Below are 16,600 nucleotides of genomic sequence, written 5' to 3' on the forward strand. Positions count from 1 at the left end.
CCATATGCCACGGGTGCGGCCCTAAAAAGGCAAAAGACAAAATGAATAAATAAATAAATTGAAAAAAATCTCTAACTGAGATCAGGTTTACTACGGGGGCGGGGGGTGGTCAGGGCAAGGGTGACCTGAGGAGGACGGCACAGCCCCCTCGCTTCTGGAGCTTCCAGACCATCAGAAAGAGCAGAAGAACGAATTCTACCACGTACATCTGTACAGCGTACCGGCTGTAGCTGCCACCTGGTGATGCTCAGATGGTCATGCAAGCAGGAAGGGGGGGTGCTCCTGGAGGATTCTGGAGGCTTCTCTTTGGAAGTGGTGTTGGAGCTGAGATCTGAAGGACAAGCAGCATGAGCCAAGTGAAAGGCAGCCAGCAGGGCCCTGGGTGTGCGGAGACGCTGAGCAGGCAGGGGGTGCAGGAAGCACCTCACGGCCGGAGAAAGGATAGGGCTGTGCCCACAGAACCCGTAGAGTCTGCTGGAGGAGGCTGGCCTTGGTCTCGGTGACACACAGAAGGACATTTTTACAGGGGCCGTGTGAGCCAGGCTGTAGAGGGCAGACGCTGGGGACAAGTGGAAGGAGGGCAGCCCCTGAGGGGTTGTCAGCTGGAAACTTGAGGGGGGGCGGTCGCGGAGATGGCGAGACCTGGGCAGATGCCAACGTTTGAGGCTGTCACGTGAGATGGCCCTGGTTTTCCTGCCTGCGTGAGGGACGGACAGTAGGGCTGTCGGCTGTGAGTGGGGACAGTCGGGGGGCACCAGGTTTGGAGCCAGGGCTCGTGACTCCCAGGGTCGGACTGTGAGCTTGGTGGTCCTTGGAGACGTCAGGGGACCTTCACTGGGACAGCAGCGCACGAATGGCACAGCATCCGCCCGGACTGTGGCCACCCCCGCCCCTGCCATCCCTGCAGAAAAGCAGCTGCCGCGGCCTTCAGATTCCTAGAGCAGTTCCTGCAACCCAGGGTCAGTTCCCTCTCTTTCCTTTGTGACCTTGCTACCCTGTTTTGTGGCTAAAGCTCAGAAGACAGACACTCTGGAGCTGAGGCCCAAGCTCAGATGGTCGTGCAAGGGGGTGACACACCAGCATTTGTTTTGTTATTGTTTTGGGGTTGGGGTTGTTTGGGGGGGGGTGTTTTTGTTGGATTCATTTATTACTGTCATGATAATTTTTACTCCAAAAATGTTGAGTACCAAATTAAAACATTGTGGGTGCTTTTTTTGTTTTTGTTTTTTCAGGGCTGCACCAAAGCACAGGGAAATTACTGGGCTAGGGATAAAATTGAAGTCATAGCTACCAGCCTACACCACAGCCACAGGCACACCAGACCCGAGCCACATCTGCAACCTATGCTGCCGCTTGTGGCAACGCCTGACCCTTAACCCACTGAGCGAGGCCAGGGATCGAACCGCATCGTCCTAGACGTTAGTTGGGTTATAGACCTGCTAAGCGTTAACGGGAACTCCCGAGGATGTCTGGCCAGGCTGGCTCCCTCGGATTTGTTTCCCACACTGGTGCAGGGATGCAGAAGGCCCTCGGCTCACAGTCTGTCAGATGTCACGGGAATGTCATCTTGCCGAGTCGAGAACTTGCTGCCACCCGCTGGCCTCTGAGACGACACTGACGTGCCTGAGACAAGGGTCCCGGGGTTCATACCCTGAGAGGATTGGAACACTCCAGCTGTTTCCTAACTTTAAAATCGCTACTCCTGGAGTTCTCTTCATGGCTTAGCGGTTAATGAACTCAACTAGCATCCATGAGGACGCGGGATCGATCCCTGGCCTTGCTCAGTGGGTTAAGGATCCTGCATGGCCGTGAGCTGTGGTGTAGGTCGCAGGTGCAGCTCGGATCTGGCGTTGCTGTGGCTGTGGTGGAGGCCAGCAGCTGTAGCTCCGATGAGACCCCTAGCCTGAGAACCTCTATATGCCGCAGGAGTGGCCCTAAAATAGAAAAGAAAAAAAAATCGTTGTTCGTAACAAATCCAAACGTATCATTTAATACCTGACCAATAAAATTAGGGATCTTTCCAGGCCACCGGCCCAACGAAAGGCCTCACTTGTGAAGCTCTCCCCTCCCCGGCTACATGGCTGTTTCGTGTCCATTCCGCCCAGCTGAGCTCTGCCAGACATGCTACATCCACCTGCTTCATTGCTTTAAAAAAGAAAAGAAAAGAAAAAAAAAAAAAGGGCTGTGAAAGGTTCTGATAGCTCAACATCTCATTTATTTTGTTTGGGTCATTTGAAATAATGCAAACATTTCACAGGGTCCGGACTGCAGCAGGAATTGCGACCGTCCTCAAAATACACGTGTGTCCACTGCGTGGAACAGGGGGTCTGAGCAGAGGACCGGCAACTGCAAAATGCAGATCACGGCAGGTTTTATTTGTCGTTACGCAGACGGATGGGACATGGAATACACAGGACTTCTCGGTCTTGACGCCTTTCCAAAATCTGACAGGAGCGTCGCGGACACCGCCCTGGGCTGGAAGCCACAAGCCCTGGCACTGCAACTGCGTGAGCTGCGTGCATTGGCCTCCCGGGCCTGGAACCCTCCAAGGCGGCTTCCTGTGGGCCCCGGTGGGTACCCACTTGAGGGCCTGACCCCCTCTTCACCAGGGGGACACGCCACCCACACCAGGCGGGGAACCTGGGGGCCAGCTCTGCAAGGCTCACACCATCGTGTGGCACAGAAAGACACACCTTTACAGATTCATGGGCCAAACGCACGTTTCTTCTGTTGATTAATTTGGAATAACCCAGAGGGATTCACAGAGCTCAGGAGCCACAGCGGCTCCATTTAGTTTCCCCCATGGCTACAGCCATGCACCTGCCGTTAGTTAAAAAAATTAAGTCCTTTGCATCAGTAAACAGTGGTAAATGTAGAACCACCTATATAGTTGATAACTCTTTTGGCCGAGAAGGACTTTTTTGCTTTATTCTCCAGTTTCTCATATGCAAACGCACAGCCACGGATTGAAGACGGCAGAAATCAATTTTCCCGCAGAAAGTGACCCTATTAAGGCCAAGTATTTCTACAGATCACTCAGGAGTAAATTTGATTTTTATTTAGAGTTCTCATTTATCACAACAAGAAGAATTATTACGCATCTGTGTATTTAAATAAACAGTGGTAGTAGTCTCGGGCCCACGACCTAAGTTAGGCCCTTTAAAAACATCTGATGCATCCTTGCTCTAGGCACAAAAACAACGTCTTTTAAAAAAATAAAACTGTGATTTCAAAGGCCTTTACTTCACAGGGAAGAGGAAGAGAAGATAAATGCTAGCGGGTGTTGAAGCAAGTCTGGATTTTTCACTTGGTCGTCTGTCCTTCATATTCTATGAATGCAAAAGGGACCTCCCAGGGATTTTTAAAAAAACACCCTAGGAACCCTGGAGCTCTTGAGGATCCCACGGAGACCTGGTCTACTCCCATCTGGAGAAGGAGACGATGCTTAGAAAAGTATCACCCCGGCCCAAGTTCATTGGACGAACCCATTACGTATAAAGCAGTTAATTATATACATAAATAACATAAAAATAATTATCATAAATTAAAAGGCAAACAATCCCCCACCATCAGGTCAACCAAGAGGCGGGAGCTGGGCGTGCCGGGGAGCTGCGTGTGGACAGCGGACTCGGAGGCCCCCTCACGTGCTGCGTGGCTGCACCTGTCAAGCCCTCTCCTCGCGACCCTCCTCTTGGGAACAGAGCCAGGGGCTGAGAACGTCGCGTGTGGCGGGACAGAGCGTCCGCAGCCCGGCTGGTCGCCTCGTTTCTCCACTGCTGGCTCGTGACCAAGGCGCTCTCCCAGATCCCACGGGATCGGGGACAAGGAGCCATCAGGACCGCGCACGGCAAGTGTTCCAGTTCATTCTGGACGGCGCTCAAGGGCCAGGAGAGGGCACATCACGCGTCCCGCCACGCCTCTTGCTGTGCCCCGGGCGGGGCGGCGGGAGGCCCGGCTGCTGATGGCCCCCTCGATGGCCCTGAGCTCCCGCCCCTCTGAAACAGGTGCCCACGTGTGAGGCGCGTGTCCCCAGGGGGCAGAGGTGCCATCGATCAGCACCAGCAGGCGGCCGCTCACGCGGGACACTGCAGCTGCTGCCAGCCCACAACCTCGTCCGCTTTCTTTACTGCTTGGCAGGAAACAGCCCTGTCTTCGTGGTTCAGAAAAGCCTCAACTTCCCGCTGTAAAGAGCCCAGCTCGGTCAACACGTTCATAGAACACTGGTCTTGAAACACATCAACCTTTGGAATTAAAAGTTTAAACACAAAGAGGACATGAATTTCTTCCCTGTTCTTCCGTGCAGGGGATTCTGGCTGAGCCTCAGCCATAATAAATATATTTGGATGGCAGAGAATCCTGAGACAGCTGCAAGAAGCCTCCAGAAGGGGCAGCGTGAGGCTGGCGCCGTGCACGTAACTGTCCCCAGCACTGGGGCAGCTGTGTAAAGCTGGACGTGGACCCACAGTCCTACAGTGCAAACGACTTCCGTGTGTGACAAGAAAGCAAAGGACGGCGTGGCCTCGCCAGAGTCTCAAGTACACACTATATGCGGGAGATAAAGTTCTTTTTAAAAGAAAAAACCATACCGAAAATTGATGCACAAATGCTATTACGAAGACGCCCTGGTCAGTGACCTCCCGGGCCCCTGGCCACACTGACCCCTAAGGCAGGAGGAGGGCATGGCCACACAGGGCACCTTCCCACCAGGTTTTGGCCCAGGCTGGTCGGCAGAGCGAATCTGATGCAACTCAAATTTCCAAGAGGAAAAAGGGAGTTCGAAATGCGGTGCAGGGGGCTCAGAATCCAACTACAGCAGCTCGGGTCTCAGTGGAGGTGCGGGTTCGATCCCCGCCCAGTGCAGCGGGTTAAAAGGATCCGGCGTCGCTGCAGCTGCAGCTCGGATTCAACCCCTGGCTGGGGAACAGCTCTACGCTGTGGGTGTGGCCCTACAATAAAAAATAAAAAACCAAAATAAAACAAAGAGGAAAAAAGCTACTTGAACTTGTGTCTGCTGTTTGCAGAAAAGTCCGGGAGCAGGAGGAAACTGTTCTCATGCAGCACGTGCTACGCTGGACCACAGGAGCTGCGCGCTAGAGGAAGAAAACAAGCCAACCTCCTACCTCCCCGACAACACATTCTTAGGATGCGGCTTCTCTGCGTTTCACTGTCCCCAACCCTGTGTCCATCCATCCAGGTTCTGGGAGGGAAGCCTGGGGATGGCTGGCCTGCCGGCGGTCACTTCTGGAGCTAAGTGACAGACCGTGACGGCTGCTGGGGGATCGGGAGGTAACTCGGCAAAAGCTAAGCCGACCTCCCCACCCTCTGCAGTGCACGTGGTTTTTGCTCGCTATCTAGCAAACAAACCTCAACAATAAAGCAAAACGAACCAACCACCTGTCTGGAGCGCTCTCCCAGCCTCCCCGCAACGCGTCTCAGTAGCTGTACATCTGCGGCTGCTGCTCGGCCGGGCCCTGGGGCTGCGGGGCCTGGGGCGGGGGCGCCTGCGGCTGCGGGGGCGGAAGGACGTCCGTCTGGGGCACTGCCCGCCAGGTGAGCGGGTGCTGCTCGCCCAGCTGGCTCCCCAGGGGCGTGATGGAGTTGACCAGCGTGGTCAGGTTGATGAAGTGGGCCACCGACTGCGGGTTGGAGGCTTCCGGCTGCGGGTGGATCTGGAGGTCGTTCTGGCGGTTGTGCAACATGGCCGAGCCACTGACGGTGTCAAAGGTCACGGTCAGGATGGAGTTGTCCAGCTGCAGCTGGCGCTCCGGGGTGGTCAGGTGCCCGACGGCCACCGGCTGCAGATTGGTAAACTGAGTCCCCGCCGTGGTGGTGATGGGGGTGACGGTGATGTTGGTGAGGCCCACCGAGCTGGATGGCGCGGTCACATTGGGGTCGCCCAGCGTCACCACCACCTGCAAGAGTCACACGCAACGCGGCCCAGTTAGTTTCTGCAGCACTGAGAACAGAGGAGGCTTCCGGGGCTGCCCTTTGGGACGCAGGCTGGGTCGTGGTGCTGGCAGGGCCAGGGCAGGCCCAAAGGAAGGAGGTACAACCCCCTCCGGGGAAAGATGAAACCAAGCTGATTCGTCCCGGAAAAAGAATTCTGGTGAAAAAGAGATGCAAGACACAGCTATAATTGTGGAGGCCACCAGCCCATCCGTTGGAACTGAGAAAACAATTCCGGGGGCTGGAATAATAGAGAAAAGTAACTAACAAGGAGAAAAACAGCACAACCTTCATGCCTTTTGGGCTTCTATAAAGAGCTGCTGGAAAGTGAGAATCGCACTTTAAGGCTAAGAAGGGCGTTCCCGTCGTGGCACGCAGAAATGAATCCGACTAGGAACCATGAGATTGTGGGTTCGAGCCCTGGCCTCGCTCAGTGGGTTAAGGATCTGGCGTTGCCGTGAGCTGTGGTGCAGGTCGCAGGTGCAGCTCAGATCCTGCGTTGCTGTGGCTGTGGTGTAGGCCAGCAGCTGCAGCTCCGATTGACCCCTAGCCTGGGAACCTCCACATGTTGCTAGGGTGGCCTTAAAAAAAAAAAAGAAAAAAAAACAAAAAAAAACCTAAGAAGGGCCTTGAATAAATGCGCAGTCCCAAGAGTTAATAAATGAGAAAGAAAGCATCACTCCTGCCCTTGGAGATGGAGGAAAGGCCAGAGAGACACAGGACCCCTGATGGTCAAGAGAGCTGGGCTCAGATACAGCTGGGGGGCGCCGGGGCCTCCGGCCCCAGCGGGGAAGGTCAGCAAAGGCTCCGTGAAGGGCAGCGGACTGGCTGGCCATGTGCGCCAGCACCCAGGGCCGGGTGGGGGCTCCCTGACCAGCCAGCACACTCAGCCCTCGTCCCCACCCCCAAACTAGATGCATCCCTTCTCCCATTCGGGGGGCTGACCGTCCTTAACATGCTAGACCCTCGTGCTGTGCTTCCTGGGTCTGAACGGGGAGATGGGATGAGTGCTAGAGCAGCCGGGGTCCCAGCCCCTGCGCCCGGGCCCCCAGCCAGCCGGGTCCAGCCACCTGCTGGATGCTCTGCACGGCGGAGTCGGTCTCGTCCCCCACGCCGCCCGGGAACGGGGCCTCCTTCTCCGAGAACTCGCTGAAGCTGGCGTCCTCGGCGCCCGCGGCCCCCGCCTCCTCCTCCGGCTTCTGCTTCCTCTTGTGGGTTCTCCTGGCGCCTTTCGCGTGCTTCCCTTCGGCTAAATCCTCCTGCTCCAGGCTCAGTTCAGGCTGCAGGAAAAGAAGGTTTGACGACACTGGGGTCAGTGGGTCGTGCGCCCGCGGCGGCCAGTGCATCGCAGAGCTGCCCCGACCGCTCGTCTTCTATCCTGCACGTCTAAGGACTGGGGCGAGTTCCTGTTGGTTTCAGTTGCTTTTATGTTTTTCCTTAAGGGAAAAAATTAGATATAAGTCATATTTTTAAAAAAAATGTTGTCTTTTTAGGGCCAAACCTGCCCTAAATATGGAGGTTCCCAGGCTAGGGGTCTAATTGGAGCTGCAACTGCTGGCCTACACCACAGCCATAGCAACGTGGGATCCGAGCCGTATCTGTGACCTACACTACAGCTCACAACAATGCCAGATCCTTAACCCACTGAGTGAGGCCAGGGATCGAACCCGCAACCTCATGGATCCTAGTCAGGTTCATTACCACTGAGCCACAGTGGGAACTCCCACAAGTCATACTTTAAAAAGCTGCATTTTGTGTTGAAATAGAAATATCTCTGAAAACAAATTTTTTGAACCATAGTTTCAACTCTGTCGAGCTCAGCCTGAAGCTGAAAATGCCTTCGCATCAGGGCTCTTGTCACCAGGCTGAAACAAATGCACTGTGGACACAGCCTCGGGTCAAAATGAGTCTGACCACGAGAACTGTATGGTCATCTTTCTTGGGGACAGCAGTAGGGCCCACTGGTAACAGCGACCCCAGCCAGGGGACCGACACAACTTGCTCTGAGCAGCTGAGACAGCCTGTCTTCCGACTCACAGCTGGGATCGCTCAGCACTGCAGAGGTCACCAGGCAGTGGAGGCCAGCAGGGCTTTCCACCCTGGTCTGCCACCCTCCTCCTGGTCCTCTGGTGCCATCCCAGGAGACGAGGTCCCACCCGGTGGCAGAGAGACCCTCAGGAGGCCTGCCAGGGTAGGGCCACTGAGAGGCTGCCCTGTTAGGGTGGACAGGGTCATGGGTGTTGGAGCTGCTGAGGGGGCCCAGGTGCTCAGCACAACCCAGCAGCTGAGCCCTGCGCCCAAAGTGCTATTTCAAAACACAGAGGTATAGACACAATTTAAAAATAACCGAGGGAGCTCCCATTATGGCACAGTGGAAACAAACCCAACTAGTATCCACGAGGACGTGGGTCTGATCCTGGCCTTGCTCAGTGGGTTGGGGATCTGGCATTGCCATGAGCTGTGGTGTAGGTTGCAGAGGTAGCTCAGATCCCATGTTGCTGCGGCTGTGGTGTAGGTCGGCAGCTGTAGCTCCGATTCGACACTTAGCCTGGGAACTTCCATGTGCCACTAGCGTGGCCCTAAAAAGCAAACAATAATAATAAAAAAAATACTGACAGCATGACATCTTCTCTTTAATATGAAGATTTTAGATAAAGATATTGGTTAAAAATTCCTTTAGAAAAGTAAGTTCACTTAATACATGTAAAGTTGTTCTGCTTATAACAACCTCATCATGCTACATTTTTTGGAAACCACCTGCGATGGTTAGTTTTAAGTGTCAGCGTGGCTGAGCTGGGGTGCCCAGCTGTGAGATCAAACGCTGTCATCTAGATGCAACTATGAAGGGCTTTTTCAGGCGCGGTGAATGTTTAAAGCAGTGGATGCTGAGGAAAGCATCGTCTGTAACATGGGTGGGCCTTGTCTAATCAGGTGAAGGCCTTGAGAGAAAAGACTGAAGTTCCCGGAGGAGGAGTGGACTTGGGCTGCAATACCCACTCCTCCTGGGTCTAAAGCCTCCCACCTGCCCTACAGATTCTCACTCGCCAGCTCCAGAGCCCTGCAGGCCCATTCCTTAAAATAAATGTCTCTAATTCTCTCTCTGTGTTCTCTCAGCTATTTTCTCGGGGGGAACTCTGACTAATAAACCATCTCTTCTCCAAAAGAGATGGTGAGCATTCAGAAAACTGAAATTCTAGAAACTTTTACAGAAACGGAAAGGCTCTTGGGGTGACGACCAACCAATAAAACAGAGAGGTAAACCAGTGCGAAGAGTGGGTGTGGTATGTCCCCCAAAGGTTGCTGAAGATACCCCGCGTGAGCCCCACGGGTCAGACATTCGGGAGCGGCAGGCCCCGCCCCCCAAAAGGCCCCGCCCCCAAAAGGCCCCGCCCCCCCAGGCCGGGTGCTGCGCTCACCTGGACGATGCCGATGGAGGAGGCATCGATGGTGGTGGTCTCTGGGAGGTGGTCCAGGTCGTCGATCCTCACGGCCAGGACCTAGAAGTGAGCACAGAGCCCTGAGCCCCGGACCCCGGGCCTGGAGGACGGGAGTGCCTTTGAGGGCGACGGGACCCAGACGTGCGGCAGATGGGCCATCACCCTGAAGGCACTCACGTCCCCACGGGCTCTGCCTGGGACTTGAACACCTGAATTCCAGGATCCAGGTGGGGCCTCTCCTTCCCTCCTCCCGGGTCCCCTCTTCAAGTTCTGCTGTGCTCCTCACACCTGTGGGTCACCTCGCTGTCCACTGGCCAAGGGTGCAGACCCCTCCCCCATATAACGTGCTCGCAGAAAGCGCGTCCTCACCGGGTCTGACTTCAAACCAAGAGCAGAGGGGCTGAGATATAATCCTGTCCTACGAGGAAGGACCAAGGATGCGGCTTCACACCAGCTTACTTTTCTTGGCTTTTTAGGGATGCACCTGCGGCATATGGAAGTTTCCAGGCCAGGGGTCAAGTCGGAGCAGCAGCTGCCGGCCTACAGGCAACCCGAGGCACGTCTGCGACCGACACCATAGCTTACAGCACCGCCGGATGAGGCCAGGGACAGAACCTGCATCCTCACGGATACTAGTCGGGCTCCTGCTGAGTCACAGTGGGAGCTCCTACACCAGCTTCTTTTTAACCTGACACTTGTCCAGGTACTGTCACCTGTCAGCTCTGATGAAGTGGCCGCTGCCTCCGTCTGCCCACCCATGAGCCACGGAACGGTCCTCGCACACAGACCCTCAGGCTGTGCCCACATGGCCCTCTGTGCCCACACGGCCCCTCCCCCGACCCTGAACCTCGTCCTGCTGTACTTGTGACTTAAGTGAATGACGGCACAGCCGGGGCCATGGAACCCACACGCAGAGAGACCACAGTGCCCTGCAGAGGCTGGTTCCCGGGAGCAGCTAAGGGAGCGGATCAGCGAGATCGGGGAAAACTGGGAACGTCTGTCTGTAGGGGGGCCTCCACCACGTGGCTCAAGACAAACTAAAACAAAACTATAGGGAGTTCCCCTCGTGGCGCAGCGGAAAAGAATCCGACGAGGAACCACGAGGTTGCGGATTCGATCCCTGGCCTTGCTCCGTGGGTTAACGATCTGGCGTTGCCGTGAGCTGTGCTGTAGGTCACAGACGTGGCTCAGATCCTGTGTTGCTGTGGCCGGCGGCTGTAGCTTCAATTCGACCCCTAGCCTGGGAACCTCCATATGCCGTGGATGCGGCCCTAGAAAGACAAAAAAAAGACAAAAAAAAAAAAAAAAGAAACCCCACAAAATTATAGACTATAGATTGTGGGTGTGGCTTACTTAAGAAGGATGACAGGAACTGTATCTTCGGACTTAGGTTCCACTGTCACTGTCACTACCTCCACCACTGTCACCCATCACTGTCACCACTGTCACCAACTGTCACTGGCACCACCATCAGTCACTACCGCCTCCACCACTGTCACCATTACCTCCACCACTGTCACTGTCACCACCGTCACTGTCAGTCACCTCCACCACTATCAGTCACCACTGTCGCTGTCACCACCTCCATCAACAGTGACATCATCAGTGTCCTTGTCACACAGTCCAGTGGCTGATGCCAAGGAAGAACCACCAAAGGGGCATCTGCTGGCTTTACTCTCATTAGGAGAGAAAACCGCACATGAAAAACACTTTTTGTATTTCAATTTTTTTTCTTTGCTTTTTAGGGCTGCACCCGTGGCATATGGGGGTTCCCAGGCCAGGGGCCAAATCGGAGCTACAGCTGCCAGCCTACGCCAGAGCCACAGCAACGCCAGATCTGAGCTGCGTCTGCGACCTGCACCACAGCTCACGGCAACCCTGGATTCTTAACCCACTGAGCAAGGCCAGGGATCGAACCTGCGTCCTCATGGATGCTAGTCCAGTTCGTTGCCACTGAGCCACAACGGGAACTCCCTGTTCAAATTTTTTTCATGTAACATTCTTTTAAAGCAAAGAGAAAGACCATACTTGAAGTCATAAAATGGTATCGATTCTGCGAGATCCTGAACATGGGAAAGTGGTTTATGCTCAACATCCTAACACGTTAGCTGCCCTTGGACGGCCCCCCGCCCCCAGGTCTCTGCCAGTACCAGCGGGCACCCACCCCGCAGGCCTCCACAGCCCCGCCCTGCGGCGGCACCTGCCCTGCCCCCTTGCGGCTGTCTGTCTGGGGGGTCAAACAGTCATTCGCAAAACACTACAGAAGTAGGGTCACAGCGCCCTCTAGGAGGGCGTCCCGCGAGCACAGTCATTTTGAATCTAAGACTCCCCCTAACTCCGCAGGGGAAGCATGACACCTTCGAAGTCACCTCTAAAGGCTTTCTCCTGTTTTAACCATCTGCAGCCCCTCTTTCCAAAACTGCCTCTCCCTGGACACACAGTGGGTTCTTTCCGCTCTCCTCCTGGAATACTTATTCCCCTTTTTTTGGGGGGGGGGTCTTTTTAGGGCCACACCTGCGGCAGATGGAGGTTCCCAGGCTAGGGGTCTAATCAGAGCTGTTGCTGCCGGCCTACACCACAGCCACAGCCACCTGTTACCTTTATGGTAACTTTCTATCTGTCAATGGCAGTAATACCTTAAGATAGTTCTTTCTTCTTCTTCTTTTTTTTTTTTTGGCTGCACTCAGTGTGTGTGTGCAGCTCCCAGGCCAGGGATCAAACCTGCACCACAACTGCAGCAATGCCGGGTCCTTGACCCACCAAGCCACACAGGAACTTCCTGTTTCAGTTTTTTTCCCTTCCCTTATTCTCTCTTTTTTTATCTTTTTATGGTCACACCTGTGGCACATGGACGTTCTCAGGCCAGGGTCGAATCAAAGCTGCAGCTGCGGCCTACGCCACAGCCACGGCAACACCGGATTGGAGCCGCATCTGCCACCCACACCAACGTTTGTGGCAATGCCAGCTCCCCAAGCCACTGAGTGAGGCCAGGGACGGAGCCGGCGTCCTAACCCGCTGAGCCACAACGGGAGCTCCTCCCTTTGCTTATCCTCTTGACCTACAGAAGCTGTAAGTGTTATGCGGCTGATGCAATCAGGTATCTTGTTTGAAAGTTCTTCTGCTGCTTTTGCACTTAGAAAGTCTCCCTCTTTTCTGAGTTCCCGTCGTGGCACAGTGGTTAAGGAATCCGACTAGAAACCATGAGGTTGCGGGTTCGATCTCTGCCCTTGCTCCCTGGGTTAAGGATCCGGCGTTGCCGTGAGCTGTGGTGTAGGTTGCAGACGCGGCTCGGATCCCGAGTTGCTGTAGTTCTGGCGTAGGCCGGCAGCTACAGCTCTGATTGGACCCCTAGCCTGGGAACCTCCATGTGCCGAGGGAGCAGCCCAAGAAATAGCAAAAAAGACAAAAAAAAAAAAAAAAAAAAAAAAAGTCTCCCTTTTTTCAGTGACACGAGAGCTATTTTCCTGCATTTTCTTCCAGTTTTGCTTTTCCATTTACTTCTTTTTAGAGTATGCTGAATTATTTAGCACCTGGACCTTTCTTTGGGACCAGCCTCCACATGAGCCAGCGTCTACCTGCCTCGGTGTAATTCTTCCCTTTTGTTCCTCAAAGCCGCCTCCTAATCAGCCCCCAACACCGCGTGGGGGTCTCCAAAGGGAATGGGGGAGGGGTCAGGGCTATACTCTCATCTTGCTGTAATCCCAGCAAAAATAGTTCACAACCTCAGCAAAAAATGCATCTGAGGCTCTCTACGCATTCATTCGGCGCCTTCTACACGCAGGCACGGAGCTTCGGAGGAGAGTGGAGACCCGGGCCCTGCCTGGAGGAATCACACGTCTGTAAGGGACGGGGGGGGGGCATAAGCCAACGTGGGGGGTGGTCTCTGAGTGTCCCAAGCCACCAGGCCGAGGGGCCGGGCCTGCGTGGGGAGGGCGGCAGGGAGAGGGCGCGGCCACCCAGGCTCACCTCGGGGTGCTTGCGTCGCATGTGTCTGCTCATGGAGGCCCTGGTGGACACCTTGGTCCCGCACAGCTGGCAGCTCTGCGCCTCGACCTTGTCGTGGGTGAGCTGCACGTGCTTCTGCAGCATGTACTCGGTGACGTACTTCTTGTCACACACGGAGCACGTCCACTGCTTGCCCACTTCCCACACACGGGGAGGGAGAGAAGCGGGGTGGTCAGTGGGGGCACCCTCCACCCGCGCAGCCAGGGTCGCCGGCCAGGTCACCCGTGCTACGGTCGCACCACGGGACCAGCAGCACGGCCCAGCCAAGGATGAGCGGCCTCCCCCATCACGGAGCCCAGAACCCGTGGCTGCGCCAATGTTTAAAAATCCCAGGATGGACATTTCAAAGTTTCGACGGGCTGAATGTTGGGGGCGGGGGAGGAGGAGCCACTGTGAAGGCAGAAGGGCGCCAGAGAGTCTGGAAAAGTTTACATTTGGGGTGGGGGGGGGGAATCCATCCCAAAGCCCCCCCCACTCACCCGTGTGAATGAGCTTGTGCGTTTCCATCGTGTTTCGCTCACTGAAGGTCTTTCCGCACAGCTCGCACATGAAATCCTTGATCCCTGCGGGGAAAGGCAGGCTCGGCCTCACGTTTCATGAGTGTTTCAACCACACCCCGAAGCCGTCTTGTCCCTGACACGCGTCTCTACGTGTAGGGGCTTCGGGGGGGCGGGGGGAGGTCCATTACCAGGAGGCCACAGACCCTAACCGTTCATTCCCAACCTCGACCAGCAAACGGGCTTGAAAGCTCCCCTCCTGCAGGCGCCCGGGCCAGCAGCTCCTTCCGAGGCCAGGACACTTTCAGCCCGGCACCCGGGGACTGCGGCGGCGTCTAAATCGGCAGAAGCCGATCCGATGAGCTCCCTCTGCCCAGCTCATGATCAAGGAAAGGCAGAGCCACACTGACGACTGAAGGTCTGTATCTGCTTCATTGCAGATCCGAGGGCTCGGAGGAGTCGGGGCCCCCACCCTGCCGCCTGCAGCCAGGGAGCAAGCAGGGCCCAGTGGACTGTTTCTAAGCCCAGAGTGACAAGGAGGTGCCCCTGAGACTTCCTCTTAAACAAAGGCTCCCCCCAGATGGACACAAGGCAAGCAATGGTCAAGGCCCTGAATTTATGGAGCCCCTTGTCCGCAGGAGCCGGTGCTCACCATGGCTCTCGGAGGCCAGAGGGACAGAGGGCACTCCGCCCCGGCGGCTGGAGTGTAATGAGACCTTAGAGGAGTGTGACCCCCATCCCGGGGGATGAGCCTTCCAGAAAAAAGGCAGCGAAAACTGGACGAGCTTCCGCCGGAAGAGGAGGGCCGCACACGTCTGTGAAAGCCAGCGCCGTGGGGCCGGCACTCCGGGGGAACCCAAAGCAGACTCCTGGGTGGCTGGACGGCCCTGGGGACAGTGAGCGAGGTGGGCGCACAGGGCGGCTGGGCCAGGTGGTGGCAGGACCCTAGTCCATTTTAGAGGGGACACTAGAGGCGCCTACCAGAGCTTTCAGGGATGGATAACCCTCTCTTTCTGATTCCCATCAGAGTTCTCTTTTTGGCATATGCATATACATTCCTCCACGTTCTCCTAAAAAGTGAACTCGTATCTGTTTCAGGGGCTGGCTGTTCCTCCACTGGACTGCGAACTTCCACGCACATCAGCCCATGCAGCTCATCACTTGTATGGACCGCTTGTCCTTCTTAGCGGACAGGCCACGATTTAGCCACTGCCCTGATGGACACTTAGGATGCTCCAGGGTCTCCCGTCGGGATGTGTCCAGACAACGACCTGATGACCCTGATGACCAGTGGGTACACACGCCCCGGCCCTCCTCTGATCATCTCTCGAGCTCGGGGGAGCTCCGGCAGGGAGAGCGCGGAGCGGAAGGGAAGACGCAGGAGAGGGGGCGGTAGCCTGGGTTCTGCGCGTGCGCAGGGGTGCAGGGCCCTTGCGGGGAGGAGGAGCTTCTGCGAAACCTGCTGCCGAGCCCACCTCCCAGGGGCTGGATCACAAAGCTTGCGGCCGGGTGGCAGCTCAAGCCCGCGAGGAGCAGGGGCAGCTCCTCCGGCCGTTCCCGCGCCAGGCTCGGCTGCCCGCTGCGGCGCCAGCACCGTGGCCGCGGACTCACCCGTGTGGCGCTTGTAGTGCTTGAGCATGTTGACCTTCTGCGCGAACTTGCGGTGGCACTCCCGGCACTCGTACTCCTTGATGCCCTTGTGCAGCTTCATGTGGTGGCGCAGCGCGTGCTTGGTCTTCATGCCTGCGGGATAGGGCGAGGGGGCGCGGGTTGGCGCACCCTGGACACTCGGGCAGGGCCCCTAACGGGGCGCCCCGGAAGCCCCTCTTCACCCCCCTGGACAGTGCACACCCCCCTCCCCATGTCCCGACCCCTAACAGGGCCCTACCCCAGAAACACCGCCCCCCCACCCTGCACGTGCGGCCTGATCCCTAAGCCTGCCCTACCTGAGAAGCCCCCTCCGCCCACCCCCAACCCCCCACCCCAGACAGTGCCCCCCACCCAGTTACAGAGAATCTTGCAGGTTTGAAAAGTAAGTACACGTTATAGACATTTTTTTAAAAAGACAGAATAACTGGAATAAACAACACAATGGACAGGTTATAGCAGATTATATACCGCCGATGAAGCAATGACTGGAGCGGAAGATACATGCAGCACAAACACAAACAGATGTGACAGATGCAAAAGACTGGTTAGGGGGGAGACAGAAGGCATAATGGGAATTCTGAAAGGGGCGGGTTACTACAGAGGATGCCCCCCCACGTGTGCTCCCCCCAGACTCCTCTCCCCAGTGCATTGGGAGGTGGAAGAGGGAGGCACTGGGCACAGAGCACTGAGCTGATACAGCCAGAGAAAGACCCGCAGCGCCAAGGCTGCCCGACAGCTTTGTTTTTAAACAGACATGGATTAAAATCTACCATATACTGGGGTTATGTGCCCTCCTTACACTTAACTAACATGAGCTATTTTACTGACAGTTATTATGCAATTAATTTCATCGGACTCAAATACCAGGCACAGCAATCCCTGCTCACAGTAAATCACCGTCTCTACATAGGGGGCCCCAGGCTTGGTTCTAGTCAGTGGCCGAGGACTTTGCGTCTATGCTCAGGCCGTGGGGTGACTCTTAGATTAGTCTGACTTTGAACAACTGTATGTGACACTATTTCTTTTTTCTTTTTCTTTTGGGGGCCCCCATGGCATGCTGACGTT

General features: G+C 55.8%; 1 protein-coding gene across 9 annotated transcripts in view; it reads right to left on the reverse strand.

Annotated features, from left to right (window-relative positions):
• Positions 1-3,036: 3,036 nt before the first annotated feature.
• PRDM15 (PR/SET domain 15) overlaps positions 3,037-16,600 on the reverse strand; it is a 67,185-nt gene continuing 53,621 nt past the window's right edge. For 4 of the 9 annotated variants that reach the window (XM_084992189.1, XM_021071012.2, XM_084992193.1 and 1 more), the window contains 6 exons: positions 15,497-15,628; positions 13,868-13,951; positions 13,350-13,525; positions 9,363-9,443; positions 7,017-7,226; positions 3,037-5,912 (listed from right to left, as the gene is read on the reverse strand). In XM_084992189.1, coding sequence (XP_084848315.1) covers positions 5,433-5,912; positions 7,017-7,226; positions 9,363-9,443; positions 13,350-13,525; positions 13,868-13,951; positions 15,497-15,628 — 1,163 coding nt within the window. In that variant the 3' untranslated portion in view covers positions 3,037-5,432. Of the gene's footprint in view, positions 5,913-7,016; positions 7,582-8,405; positions 9,444-13,349; positions 13,526-13,867; positions 13,952-15,496; positions 15,629-16,600 lie in introns of all 9 variants that reach the window. The other 5 variants (XM_021071013.2, XM_021071016.2, XM_084992190.1 and 2 more) reach the window with 3 other exon arrangements.

This window comes from Sus scrofa, chromosome 13 (genome assembly GCF_054392235.1).
Source record: "Sus scrofa isolate SSC_HxYL_T2T_F1_AM1 chromosome 13, Sscrofa_HxYL_maternal_Yorkshire_Landrace_v2.0, whole genome shotgun sequence".
In the NCBI taxonomy this organism is placed as follows: domain Eukaryota; kingdom Metazoa; phylum Chordata; class Mammalia; order Artiodactyla; family Suidae; genus Sus; species Sus scrofa.